The sequence below is a fragment of the Bacillus rossius genome, chromosome 17 (assembly GCF_032445375.1).
Source record: "Bacillus rossius redtenbacheri isolate Brsri chromosome 17, Brsri_v3, whole genome shotgun sequence".
NCBI lineage: Eukaryota > Metazoa > Arthropoda > Insecta > Phasmatodea > Bacillidae > Bacillus > Bacillus rossius.
Window position 1 is genome coordinate 17410732 of NC_086344.1, and position 15839 is coordinate 17426570.

Here is a 15839-nt window from a genome sequence, read left to right on the forward strand (position 1 = left end):
AAAAACTTTTTACCAGTTACCAGTTGTAGTAGGAATATAATTACAATGCAAGCGATTCCGGCGCCCCCCACAGCTTTGCGCCCGGGGCGTATGCCCCGCTTGCCCCCCCTTAGTTGCGGCCCTGCACATGGCTATGGTTATTTCTGCATATATGAAATACGAAACTTGGCACATCATTTTATATTTTAATTGATGTGTTATAAAAGCATATTTCTTTAAATCCATGCTAAATATAATCGATAATTTAATAAATCAACTTACCTTTCGTGGAACGGTTTTAAAATAACTTTAACTATTGGAGGTACTGGGAAAATACAAAGCTTAAATGCTAGGGTAAGAATCCAAACCCAGTATTACTGCGAACAAGGTTTTGTGATGAGACATTTGTTCTCTTGTACATGTACAAATTTACCAATATCTGTGATTTAATATGAACACGTCCGGAGATAAATGTATCCGTGAAATATTCCTGGCCATAGTGACTGGTTGTAAAAATTAGTTTTATTCGCGCCGTGTCTAATGCTCTGTTAAGGAAAAGGTTTCAAAACTTGCACCGGGATGAAAGCCACACAGTGTGCGGGCCTCGCTATCAGGCATGACCCGCTAAGTCTGGTCGAAGCACCACCCGCATGGATGGCGTTCGGGAGTTCTATTTCTTATTGAAGTGACAACGTCTAATAAATAGATGAACGCCGGCTGCACGCACGAAAAAGTGTACCGTAACGCACATTGTCCCGTTACGATGTGTCCCGTTACGCTCATTGTACGCTTGCGCCGCATCTATCTCTCTTCCACTCGATTGGAACAACCATCGATTCGACTTTTTCGAGCCACATTAAACTTGAAACACTCCCATTCGTTTCCTACTTTTCCTATCATCGACATATCCTTAACAGAATAACACAGATTGGAAGAAGTTAAATAGCAAACATGTATAAAAGTTATAGTTAAAATAATCTCTTCGTTAAAGTAATAAACATATTTTAATTAATGAGTGCAAATAAAAGTAAATTTATGAATTAAATTGTAGATTTCATTTCACTCCTTCTTTGTATGCATACAAAATAGTGATAATTCAATAAAAATGATACAATTTTATTCATAAAAGTATGCAATAATTTCATCAATGTTTTGTTATGACGTTGTCAGGCTAAACTATCGTCCGTAAAAAAACTTCACAGACAACCAATTGTTTTTGAAGTGAAAACTTCTTTAGTCGCGTTGAGCGATTTTTGGTAGGGACAAAACTTACGGGTTCGCGTCACCGACATGCTAGTGACGTGTTGCGCCAGACTGGCGAATCGCAGCGGCCTGTGTACATGTATACTCATATATACACTAATACATTGTATATACTCGACTGTATCATGTGCGTGTTGAACTCTTTTTTGGATGGGTAAAGTCTTGTGAGTTCGCATCACCGACATGCCGTAATAGCAGTAAGTGAAGTTAATTTAACCACGTGAATACATGACATATGTCTGACATCACTGGTAAGTCATAGCTAGGTAATGAATTTTTACGTAATTTTTACATACCACTGACATCTGTTGAGACTAAAAAATGATGTAAGGATAAATTATATCATGCTGACATCGTACTGATATAATACCAAAATAATTTTCTTACGTACATTTGACGTAGAAATGATGTCATATTACACATTTAAAAATAAAGTTCTAAGTTTTCACTTCTGTTGACAGTCCCCATGACTGGCTATTTTTTTTTGACGTGAAAACGTATATTTTCTCGTTGCAGTGACAGTCGGCCTAACTTCCTTGTGTGAAAAATACCGTCAGATTTGAATCGCTAATGCGTCATCACTGTTTGAGCCCTCAACGGATAGATCATGTCTGTACGTTTTTGTCGTCACGCAATATTTTATTTGCCTGTGACGTCATCGTACCAGTATAGGCGCACGCGCGTGATTGTTACAAAATAATTGAAGATGTCGTCTCATGTGACTCGTTAATTATGCTCGGAATGAAAGAAAACCCAAATTTGTATTGAAGAGATTTATAACTAAATTGCATATTAATACAAACACTTGTGATTTCATTATGACGTTTTAACGAAAAATCTACGATGCAGATCTGAACTACGCATTTCTCTCTCTTTTTTATTTTTGTAATTTAATTATTTAAGCAACTTCAGGTACGATTGTGTATGTATGGTTGGTCTATACATTTTACGTGATAGCCTAAGTTAATTAACTTAAGATATATATGGTTAAATAATTATTTGTTATTTTTAAAAGTAATAATATATAGTTTACATATGACCAAAAGGTGTTATTCAGGTTATTAAAAATATTTCAATTATGACTCTTTTAATACAAAGAATGACATGAGTTTATATTATGAATTTTTTTTGAAATCGTGTGCAAAAACAAGAAATAATAGAAGCAAAAAATTAAGGATACTACCCCCTTAAGATAGTTTTACATGATGTTGCTTTTGTTCGTTTTGGACATGCTTCATGATTCTCCAGTGAATCTGTTGGTGAAAAAGCAAAATAATTTGCTTATTTTATCCTCTGTAAGTCTAAACGAGTGAAGCTGCGACGGTATAACTCATCATGTCCATCTTTAACGCCCGCGACAACTGATACCATCACTACACAGAAAAAAATAGTTCCATAATTTGGAAACCAGTTGCCAATAATAATTTTTAATAGAAAAATATTGTACATTTGAACAACACGTGGCTATGATTATTTCTGCATATATTAAATTCGTTTTTTGAGAAAAGACTTAGTATTTCTAGCAAAAAGTGGCGCATAATTTTATTTTAGTTAATTTTTCATTCAAGCATTTTTTTTTTAAACCATGGATGTTTTCAGAATGAATTGTACGTGTCACCCAATGTGCGCTCAACATCTTTCCCAAACTGCCTATTTTACTGCCTCTTCCCAGCTATCGAAAGTAGGACGGATAAGAAAATATCCCCTGCGGATGCACACCATGCAAACTTCTCGCTCTCACACACCGTGTATTGTCACTTCGTCTTCAAGTAGTTATTGTATTTTTGATGCGTAACAACTTAACTCTCGGTATACGGCAATTTGGTGGGAGTAATTTCATAAATGGAACGGAAGTCGCATGGAACGGAAATGTGTGACGACGGTGCTGCCATCTGTGACGGCTGGCGCGAACCAAAGTTCACAAAACGAAACAGAAACTGTACAGTATTAAGTCTTTAATGAATTTTAACAAAATGGGCAAAATTTAGCTAATAGAATTCATTGTTGAAAATAAGGTCTAAAGCCGGGGTTTAGAATTATTACAAGTTTTTTCCTTTGTTTTTATCGGAGCCGTTTCATTATACCTATAGTTTAAAATTACTGTCTCCAAATCGAATGATTCGATGGTCAACGTAACTGCTCCGGCAGCGAATTCTAGCGGCGGGTGCGGAAAACTACGTGTTATTCGCGTCCAGGAATGTATTTGAAAAACAATTTGCGTATATTTAATACGCTTGGCGTTATTTTAAAGTAACCCACGTTAAATTTCATGTAAGGTTTTCGTATAATAAGAGTGTTTTCAACATGAGAACACACGAATCTGCTTGTTACCGTATTTAGAATTTAAACATAACTTGCGAATACTTAAATACGCGTTCACTTTATATATATATATATAAATATATAAATAAATATAATTCCAAGTTGTTGGTGTATACAGAATATTTTGCCGGGCATCACATCCCGTAGCTAAAGCCACTATTATTTCGCGGTTTCATTTCGCTCCAGGCTAGAAATATATTTTATACGACCAACCATGTCTGCAAGGGGTAAAATAAACAGGGTTTGAATAGCAAAAAAAATCACAACTCTCTTAGTAGGCACACTATCAAAACCGTTAAAATTGCTTGTAAATCTTATACATTTTATGTAAAACTTTTGTCTGAAACAATTTTTAATAATACAAACTATTATCGTAAGGGGTTGAAAGAACATGGGGTTGGAATGAGAAAATAATAAATCATCCCTATCTGGTACACTATCGAATCAATTCATATTTTTTTTAACTGCCCAAATAATGACTAAAACTATTGTTAAAATAAATTGTTGTTTACCCAAACATTACTGCAAGAGGTGGAAATATTATTAGATATACTGCCATATCCGTTTAAATTTATTGTATGAATACTAAATTTCATCTACAACTGTGGCTGAAACTATTTTTGATGAAACGAAACATTACCAAAGTCCATGGGTTGAAATGAAAAAAATTCAAAACTTTCTTGGTATAAAATCCGTTCGTCAAAATAACAATTAAAATTAGATAGCTGAAAAGTAAATATTCCTTAGTTTAACAACAGAGAAATACAAATTTGTTCTAGTTCCAATAAATTACAACATATTTACTACAAATGGGTTTGTCTTTTACTAGCAAATGTAAAGCATCTAAACAAATTTTATTAATTATTATTGTTACTAACGCGAGAGACCAGACTGCGATGCCAGGTTTGGAGCTGGCTGGCGGCTCTGCACGGCCACTGACGTCACGCGCCGTGTCACGTGCGGTCCGCTGACGTAAGGCATGCCACGCGCGCCTGGCCGGATTACAAGGGTCGTGGCAACCCTCCTCCTCCCCTCCAATCACCATGCATCGTCCTGCCTCAGCACCGGTATCCATCGCTGAGTGTCCTTGAGTATTCAGTCGGCCGCCGCGCGGAGTGGCGTGAATCGACGCCGCCCTTCTGGACTGTTCGGGCGTCGGGTTGGACCGGGATGACCGCTCTCGTCGGTTCGAGAAGGGCGCCACAGGTACTTCAGCAGTGACGCCGGCCTCTGCGGCAGTTCAGGCGACACCTAGAGTCCCGCGACGAGTTCCGAGAGTTCCGAGAGCGAAGAGAAGTGCGACATCATGAAGAAGAGGGTTGAGCCTAGCTCCAGTGAGGAGTGCGAACTGCGGAACTTTACAGTCACTGAGTGACTTGGCAATAACAAATTTTAAGTGCCAGCGATTTGTGGTCTGACATTTTTTTAAGTACAATTATTTATTATTAATTTAAATACTAGTAATTAATAAAACTGTAATAAAACCCTAATTGGGCTATCCCTTACGAACCCAGTTCTGCCCACATTATAAATCGTACCATTATTTTGTATTCTCTTTTCTATATGCTTGGCGGCTTTTTTTCTCGACTTCTCCAGAAGTCAAAAACATTAAAAAATTATACAAATCACAAAAATAATCATCAATACGCTAACGAAAACGAATCCATTGAAATATGTAAAGAAAAGAATACTAAATAAAAAATTAAAAAATTACTTAGATATATTTACTTATATCTACTAGTAAGAGACATACGTGTTTAATGTAACTTAATTATAAAAGCTCAGATATCAATACCACACTCAATATTACGTATACTTAAATTATAATTTATAATAAGTAAAACAAAGCTATAATTTTAGTTGCTAAGATAACCCGAAATATATTTAAAATATCGATGTATTATTAAAGCCCATTAATAATATTAAAGTCGATAATTCATCAATATCGATATCAATACATTGATATCTCAATAGACAAATACATCCATAAGTGGAACGGGCCTGTTTTAGGATGATACGGAAGCGGATCCGTATCTCACGCAACGGAGGATCTACAATAGCATGCATGCGACCACGTACCTGTACGGATTATCTTGGCTGTATTAATCTCTTCATTTACGTTGCTCCATACGACTAACAGATGCCTGCAGAATATGTGTATGACAGCCATACTAGTTTATTTTACAAATACTTTAAAATTTGTTTCAAGTTTTCTATAATTACTTTGCGGTTTAATTTTTTAAAATATTTATGTATATCCTGAAAGTGTTATGTTCTTGGAGATCAATTTTTTAAAAATACGTAACATCTCAGCTCTCGGTATAGGGCACTTGGTGGGAGTAGTGTCGCGAATGAGACGGAAGTAAAGGAACGGAAATGTGTTACAACCACTGTGCTGCCACCTGTGGCGGATGGCGCGAACCAGAGTTTACAAAGACAAACGGAAACGTTATAGAGTTAACTGTTTAGTGAATTTTTTTTTTTAACAAGATAGACAATGTTTTAATGAAATTACTTTCGAAAAATAAGTTTCAAAGCCAGGGTATAGTATTTTTTTTCCAAGTCATTTTCGCTTTTATCGGAGCAGTTTCATCATATAATTTAACATTTCGTTCCGCTTGTCAGAAGATTAAATAGTCGACGTAGCTGCTACGGCAACGAAACTGAACGGCGGGTGCGGGAACTACTTGCGATTCGCGTCCAGAAATGCATCTACGTTAAAACTTCGTGTCGCGAGTTTCGTGTTGCGACACGAGAACACACACGAATTCGCTCGATGCCGAGGTCAGAAGCCTAAGATGTCCATCAAGTTCTGTCCCTGCCCGAACACGCCCGAATATTCACCTTCGGCCAACTTCGGGATTTGTTTAATTTTTGCGCAGGAAAAATGAATTCTAATTTTAAAAGTGGTCGGTTAGGTTAGCTACATTAAATAACTTTAAAAACACTATGGACGGTTAGTTAGGTTAGTATAGCTACATTAAAATAAACAGAGAAATATAAATATATATAAATGAACCCGAGGTTGGCCGAAGGTGAATATTCGGGCGTGTTCGGGCAGGGACAGAACTTGATGGACATCGGACATCTTAGGTTTCCCATGCCGTGGTTGGGTGTTAACACGTCAACCGGCTGAAAGACTCGCGCCCATTGGTCGCCGCGGTATTCCGGAAGGTGCGGACGCGACGGTGACTCACCCGCCAGGGAGGCGTCGGCCAGGGTTGTCCACGGCACGAGCGCCGAGGCCAGCAGCAGCGCCGTCAGCGGGGCTTGCTTGGTCATCCCTGCAACAGTGAGGCCCTGTTGCACTGGCGAACTCAGCATGTCCATAGAACAATGTACCAGCGATCAATTTTAATATCAACTGTGAGCGTTGAGTGTTGGTTCAAGGTCACGATTAACGGCCCAGCCCACCCGGACACACACACGATGCGCAGAGCTTCAGAAAAAAAAAAATTGGTTGTCTGTTAAGTCGGTTTACGGACGATAGTTTAACGTGACAACGTCATAACAAAACATTGATGTAATGATTGCATAATTTTATGAATAAAATTGAATCATTTTTATTTTAATAATAAAAGAATACATACTTCAAATTATACTAGTAATCAGATTTTTAAAATGCAAGAATAATTAACCTTTATTGCCAAAATTGTTTTTGTAATAAGCAATCAAAACCACAGATTAAAATTCGTCGAGAATATTTTATAATTTTTATGCCTTCCAGTGCTCAAAATGATATGCAATTGTGGCCCCGGGCACGAAATTTTATTTATAATTCTTTAATAATAACGCCCATCGCGATAAACAAAGGAAAATATGTATTAACGAGTGCCTGGTTCCCGCGGCAGCTGACAGAGAGCACGATTCGTTCAGTTCGCGTCCGTCACCGTTGATAACAGCACCGTAGGGGAATAATATTATTTCGTTTTTATAATACGATTTTATAACAAATACTCATCCCAAATACACCAAAATTATTTATAACGTGTTACAATATTTTTTAAAACATTGTGCAAAAGATCCCGGGTGTAATTTGAATTATTATGTGTAACTCTAAAACACCATTGTTCGTTAAAAACGTATTTGAAAATTCAACATTACTTTTAAAAATCGGTGGACGATCGTTAAATTATATAATATTAATAATTCAAACGACGAAAACATGATTGAAAAGTCAAATCATTGTTGTTCCAATCGAGCGGAAGAGAGATACGGCGCATGCGTACAATGAGCGTAACGTAGTGGAACAATATGCGTTACGGGACACTTTTTGGTGCGTGCAGCCGGCGTTCATCGATTTATTAGACGTTGTCACGTCAAAAAATAAACGCGATTTGAAAACTGCTCAAAATATCCGAGTGGGGTCTGTTAACAAAGAGCATTCAAGAATTCGCAGATGGCCATGAATAGTTTTTAAACAGTAATTTTTATAATGGTTTTAATGGCTAAATTGCGTAAGCAGTATGTTTTGGTACCTCCGAGCGCAGGGTTCAGGGTTGCGGAGCTGGAGCAGGGTTAATGACCGATTGCTCGGACGTCATGGCGGCTTTCTTGGACGACCTTGACCTTGAACTTGACCTTGACCTTTTAACTTCAAAATTTGCCCAAAATTCGCCAAAATTTTCATTTGTTTTTTGGAAAATAATTCCGCCGAAAAATCTGAAAAAAATTGATGATTCAAAAATTAGGATTTCGAAAAACCTCAAAAGTCTTTTTGCCTTAGAAAGAACTCAAAATCCTAAAAGCGGTTTAAAAGTCCTAAGTGCTAGACGCTTTAAGCCACCGAGGTCATGACCTTGAAAATTAGGATGCCATTGCAGCCATTTTGAATTATGACGACACCGTTGCAATTTCCTCTATGGCCGCCATCTTGAATATCTTTATTTATTATCTGATTTTAATAAAAAATTTTTAAAAATTATAAAAAATTCAATCAATTAAATTTTAATAAAACATATTTTAAAAAACATATACCTACAACATGGAGCTCGGAGTCCTTGGTTCCAACCCGTTAAGGGCAAAAAAATGGCGACCGATCCTTCCCTCACAGTGGCTGCTGGCATACTGACCCCCACCACTTTTGTCAAGGTATAGTCTATACATCGTCAGCTAGTATGACGTATTAACCGCCATTTTGAAAATACGTAATTTTAATGCTAGAAATTCGGAAAAAAAATTAAAATTTATAAAAAAAATATTATTTAAATTTTAACAAAAAATCTTTAAAAACTTCGTTGCACTTTTCGTTAAGGCTGCCATCTTGGGAAACCGTATTTTTTATGGAAGAAATTCGCAAAAAATATCAAAAATTATAAAGAAATTGTAATAATCACATTTTAATAAAATACTATTTAAAAACGTACTTATGCCTTGAAAATGTCAATAGATCCTTTTTCCATGGAAGCCACCTGTCGACTGGCCTCCCACCACCAATACCAAGGTATATATCATCAGCTGGTATATCGTCGTTCCCATCATCTTGTTTTCGTCTGCTAGAAGCCACCATCTTGTTTTCAGCTATTAGAGTGCTCTGACGCCATGTTAGTGTAATTTTTACTCACTAGAGTGCAGTAATAATATATTATTACGGAGGCATCCACTATCTTGTCATTTGGGTGCCATCTTGAAATTGTGTAATTACTTAGCTAGAAATTCGGGGAAAAATCCAAAATTCACTAAAAAAATCTCTGCAATCAATATACTAATTGATCCGATCAGTCCCAGTCCTCGGTTTAATCTCTGGACGAAGATAAAAATAAATTTATTTAAATACCAGAAAAGTGTAAGGTTCGAGGAAAAGAGCACCGCAAGTTCTTTTACAAACGTAATATTTATTACATAATTTCTATTCTACTACAGGAATACTTACGAAGCTAGCAATCTTATAAACATTTAGCCCTGCATAGGCGTGAAATGACTAATTCTTAGCTTCAATCGGTTTTTACTAGACAGAGACCAACCAGAAACATTAAAGATATAGTCATCCTCTTCTTGACAGAGTTTCTGGATACCGTGTTTAACAGTTTGCTTCACATCGTCAGAACTGTAAATTACTGCAGCCGATGTCTTGAATGCACACTTCTTCACTTTGTCATCGAACGTATATGGCTTTCCATATATAGGCCTACAGTCCAACCACAAGTTATATTTCAAAAGTCCGTTTGTTGCCACGTCATCAGTAAGCTGATTGAATGTGTTCTGTCTAATATCGCCAAGAAAATTACAAATGTCTTTTGACTCAGAAGCGTATTTAGATAATAGTAGTCTTTCATTGTTCCACGAAATGCAGACTGCGCCAAGTATAAGCCATTATCATTCATCTGTAGAGCACCGATAACAGTCTTAGGTTTAGTTTCATGTCCAGACGTCATACCAATCGGTTGCTGCTCATCTGTTTTTTTGCCTGTACGCTCACGAGTCTTCAACCTAACCCGAGGAGTCGAAATTTCTGCAGGTAGTTCATCAGTAGGCACACGGACTTTACCGTTGCATTTTTTCGCATGTCGTCGCAAACTATCAATACGTGTAAACCAAACATGACACTCTTCGTAGCGAAACTTTATACGAGAAGGATTCTTCTTGCATTTACTCCGTTCATGTCTTCGTGCTACATGGGAAAATGCGAACGACATATCGCAGTAGCTGCAAGGATACCGTGCTGATGAAGACTAACCCGAACCAGATGTCGATGTTACTGCAATTGAACCATTTCCAGGCATAATCTTATGCACATCGATGCATCGTTGTTGTATAGAAACCTTTACTTTCTGCCGCGCAGCAGGACCTTTGCATATCTTCATGTGCGTTTTCATATTATCTTTTCTGACAAACTGCTTATGAAATTTCTCACAAACAAACATTCTAAGATAAAGGTTTTTTGCACATACTCTCTTCTCGTGTCGACGAGCATTGCTGTTGTTTGAGATGTTCGTTAGTTGTTGTCGAATCACCAGCCATTGAAGTATCCATCGAGGCCGAAACGTCGTTCATCGTGGTTTCCTGCGCAGCCAGCTCTGTAGTTATAAAGCTCTCTTCTGCTGATGGTACCGCGACTGTTGGAGTCTCCTCTAATATTGACGTCATCGTTGCGAACGGGATCTGCTCCTTCTTCGTTTAAATTTAAATTTATTTTTAGCTTCGTTCAGAGATTGAACCGGGGACTGGGACTGATCGGATCAATTAGTATATTGATTGCAGAGTTTTTTAAGTGAATTTTGGATTTTTTCCTGAATTTCTAGCTAAGTAATTTTCAAGATGGCACCCAAATGATAATATGGCGGATGCCTCCGTAATAATAAATTATTACTGCACTCTAGGGAGTAAAAATTACACTAACATGGTGTCAGCGCACTTTAATAGCAGAAAACAAGATGGTGGCCTCTAACAACGAAAACAAGATGATGGGCACGATGTCATACCACCTGATGATATATATCTTGGTATTGGTGGTGGGAGGCCAGTCCATGGAAGAAGAATCTATCGAAATTTTTTATATTTTTTCTCTTACCAGGTTCAAATTGAGGACTTCAAGGCGTAAGTACTTTTTTAAATAGTATTTTATTAAAATGTGATTATTAAAATTTCTTTATAATTTTTGATATTTTTTGCGAATTTCTTCCAAAAAATTACGGTTTTCCAAGATGGTGGCCGTAACGAAAAGTGAAACGATGTTTTTAATGATTATTTGTTAAAATTTAATAAATTTTTTTATAAATTTTAAATTTTTTTCCAAAATTTCTAGCTTTAAAATTACGGATTTTCATGATGGCGGACATGACGTCATACTAGCTGACGATATATATATATACCTTGACATAAGTGGTGGGGGTCAGTATGCCAGCAGCCACCATGAGGGAAGGATCGGTCGCCATTTTTTTGCCCTCACTAGGTTCGAACCAAGGACTCCAAGCTCTATGTCGTATGTATATGTTTTTAATAATATTTTTATTCAAATTTAATTAATTTAATTTTTTATAATTTTTAAAATTTTTTCATGAAAATTGGATAATAAATAAAGATCAACGACCTAGAAATACATAGACTGCTGGTACATATGCTTTCAGCGCCATTTGCTGCTGTCGACGGCAATCTCTGGAACTACTCTTCGAGTGAGTGAGACAGAAACATGTTTTGACAGAAGAGGGGGCAAGATCGTATCCATTGTTTATTGTTCCTTATGGACAAATGAAACTACTAGTTCGTTTTTCAAGTCTAATTATTCGTAACAAGTAAGGTCACCTTACAAAATGTGTAATATAAAAGCAGCACAATATAAATAATACAGTGGGATTCAATCAACCACTGTGCCTAGTTGGAATTTCCGTAAATAAAAGTTTGTTATGGTCTTGTATTGACAATTTTATCCCCGCGATTTCGCTTATCTTGGGTCACGTAAAGTATTTGTAAATGTACCGTTTTAAAATGATTTACGTAACAATTGAATTAAGCAACGTTTTAAGTTAAATAGGCCTAAGTTATATAATAGTTCAGTTGCCGAAACACTGTGTTTATAGTTGAAAGGCCTTTTACATGACAAGGTCCGGTATAGTCTACTAGGATGCAATTAAAGAACAGTGAATTGAAAAAACACAGCTGTGTTTGTTTCCTTAAAACTGAAAGTGATCGTAGGTTTGTGTGGTGAACTATAGTATGCTCACAGAATTATCCTGCCCCAACATTTGTCTAGCTAAGCACGTGGAAGTAAGGTCCCTTAGCTACTTGCAGCATGCATAGCTTCTTTCTGTTCCAGTATCGTATGTAGCAAATAATAAACGCTACATATCTAAAATACATTATGTACACCTTGGCTAGAACATACAATTTAGCAGAACCCTGTGGCAGGCAAGGTAAACATACCTTTAAAAAAAACCTAAGTGGCTGTATTTTTTACGACGAAAGAGTTAAGTTCATTTTCTTTCACAGTTAATTATGGCCTAATCACCACTAAGGCTATCTGTGTTGTGATGAGTTTTAAAGTACATATTTGTGATGTTACCTCGTGCATTAATAGATAACAAGTTTGTTTATTTTTAGGCTTTTAGAACAGCACCTTTTTTCCATTTCACAAGTTTTATCAGGCAAGGGGTGAGAAAGAGGACAAAGAGAGAGAGAGGAAAACCACTATTACAGAAAGAACAATAAAGGAGTGTAATGAGTTGGGGAAGGATGTGGTTAAGGTGACTGAAGCAAGGGAGTTTCAGAAAATGTTGAAGGGGCTGAGGGATTGAGATGTTGGTAGAGGCAGTACTTGCTACAGGGCTGAAGGCCAATTGCAAGAGAAATTCAAATTCATTTCAAATACATAACACTAAGGTATTCTGGGATGGATTCCAAGTGGTTTCACCTCAGACTACCATTATGTCGAAATTGTTTCAAACAATGCATTCTCTTGCTAATCCATAACACTCTGTACTCATTTCATTCTACACAAATGCTTGTATAGTACCTTACACATAGCCTATTTTTAAATGAAGTGCCTAGTTAGCTACACAGAGATTGGCATTAATTCAGGTTATATATTGAGATCAAAAAATTTAACATGACTAGCTGACATCAAGTAATCAAAGAATGCTTGCTAAGCCTTAATTTTAAATCATCATGATCATTAGAAAAAGTGAATGTTATCAGATAGCTTACTGAACACCTATTTTTTTTTAAATTTTTTTTTGTTATTAGGGCTTTCTTGAGCCTGACTCAGTTTTTATAATCAAAATACCCTTTGATTTATTTTGAGAGTAATGTTTTAACATGTTGTTTAGGAGTGTGAGCATAAGACACCTGTATCACAGTTAAGTGCAATTTTTAAGTTAATATTTACTTAAGTAACAATTTTTTCAAGTTTAAATTACTTAATAATAAATATTACTAAATAATTGTTGTACCAGTAATTATTACAGAGAAATAAATTGTAACCAATAATAATGACAATTGTAAATAACTTGGAATATGCCTTGACATATCAAAAGTTTTTGATATTGCTGAGCACAAATTATTTGAAAAACTGTAGGACATAGATATAAAAGTTATTAGCAAATAAATTACTGTTATCATATATGACAAACAGGAAGCAGATTTAACTATTTATTTTCGCTTTGTGAATCCCTCTATGTGTCTTTCAGACAATAGGGATATGAAGCATGTCAATGATACATAGATATACATGGTGTAATAATAATATATTACAAATACATATATACATGATGAGAAATCTATGTACATACACTTTGACAAATATGTTTAAACTTAGGAAATAAGCTACTTCCCTTTTAAAAGTACTGAGTTGCAAAGCTATTTACATTACAAACATGATGTGATCTGCATAATGTAGCTAAAACAACCAATTAATAAATATACACACACAAGTGATCACACACCATTGCATACACATGCCCTCCTTTAAACTTTATTTACATACATACAGAAAAGAAATACTGAGTGTATAAATGGTATGTTTACCTTTTTTAAATAAAGTTTAAATATTCATGGATGGTATAAAAGTGTGAGCTTAGAGTAAAGCCATCAATATTTATATATGCAAGTTCCCAGCTTTTCATATGATTTTCAGAGATAGTTGAAATAATAACAAAAAAAATTCTATATATATGTACACATACACACACACATTGCATATCACTCACAAAAATACTCAGGAGTCCTGCAAGGTCGTTGGACCTCTTCTGCTCCTGATATACATTAAAGACAGAACTACTGCAGCCAAATGCAAAGTTACATGGATATATTGTTGGCAGATTCTGCTATAATAAGGCGTGAAGTCAAATAACCTGATGGTATGTTTAAAACAATTTATCTCCAAAACTGAAATAAAACCAAGTGCATTTTTCTCAATATGAATGTTATGTACATCAAAACACTACACCGTTGTCATAGCAGCGGTAAAAACTAGGTCAGCCTCCGACAATATGGTGAAATAATTTGCAGTGACACATATATGCACATCAAAGAAGTAACTCTTGACCTAGAAATGGCAATGACTTGGTCAGTTTTAAGTGACAATATAGTGGATAAATCAACAGTAACAAATGTACATACATCAAAACACTTGGTCTGTTGCAAGTGTCACTAGGCTACAGTAAATAAACCAATAGTAAAAAGTGTATTTTTTTATGAAAACACCTTATCATTCCTTTGGTATTGGCAACAATTGGCAGTGACAAATACATATTTAACTCACTAACAAAATTGGCTCTAGCAAAGTTATATAAATTAACACACAAAACTATAAAAATAACCTAAGGAAATAATTACAAAATTTAAACCTCCCTTTTTCTGTACCCCATAAAATGATTGAATAGGGTTACAAAATTTACAGAATACTATAATGTCATAACAATCAAAACTTGACATCTCAATCATAAAAGTTGTTTTAGCTACATCATAGTTTATGTGGAGCATAACTGCACTGACTAAACAATGTTGCTAAAGTAAATGTTTACAGTTTTATCCATAGCCCATGTTTACCAGATGCACGTAAAACTCTGTTCCTACAATTGTAGGCAACACACGAATTCGGCATATCGATGCTTCGTAGCCTCTTGATCTTGGCTGTTACAACAAAACTGCTATCAAATATCTTCAAGATAAAGCTTGGAGGAGATAAACATATCGCTTGGACCACAATAAACCACAAATTCACGTTCGTTTCATAAAATTACAGTCACTTCGCCATGCTTTCCTTGCTTTGGGATGGAGGTTACCGCTTTGTTTTGCCCCCTCAACTGTCAAAGTCCATCATAACCAACATCATAACATTGAGTTTCAATTGGAATCAAATATGGCGTCCTATTAGCAGTCTATGTATTTCTAGGTCGTTGATAAAGATTTTCAGGATGGCGGCCAAAAAGTAAATTGCAACGTTGACATCATAATTCAAAATGGCTGCCATGGTATCCTAATTTTCAAGGTCATGACCTCGGCGGCTGAAAACAATGAATTTTGTATCATATGATCACTAAAGAGTCTAGATGCCTATGTGGGTGACCGTTACTATGTAGGGTGGTCAGGAGCTTAGTTCCAGCTCGTCAGTGGCGAGATGGCCTTCATACGGGAAGGGTGTTGCTGGTGGTCGTTCTGCGGCCTGCCATCTAGCGGTAACTAACAGAACCTCGAAGTTTGTATCTCGCTCTCCGTCTAACACACAGCCGATACGGTTCTATCGTGCCCGGAGGAGGGGAAGGTTAAGCAGGTTTCTCTTTCACTCATCCTTCGCCATGGGGAGGCGGAATGGATTACTTTTTGTCCGCAACTGCGCACAT

At 36.3% G+C, this 15839-nt stretch overlaps 1 protein-coding gene across 1 annotated transcript in view; it reads right to left on the bottom strand.

Annotated features, from left to right (window-relative positions):
- LOC134540745 (uncharacterized) overlaps positions 1 to 15839 on the bottom strand; it is a 166178-nt gene that overhangs the window by 54770 nt on the left and 95569 nt on the right. Inside the window, exon 2 of the mRNA XM_063383641.1 lies at positions 6762 to 6848. Within this exon, the coding sequence (XP_063239711.1) occupies positions 6762 to 6846 (85 nt within the window). The 5' untranslated portion in view covers positions 6847 to 6848. The remainder of the gene's footprint in view (positions 1 to 6761; positions 6849 to 15839) is intronic.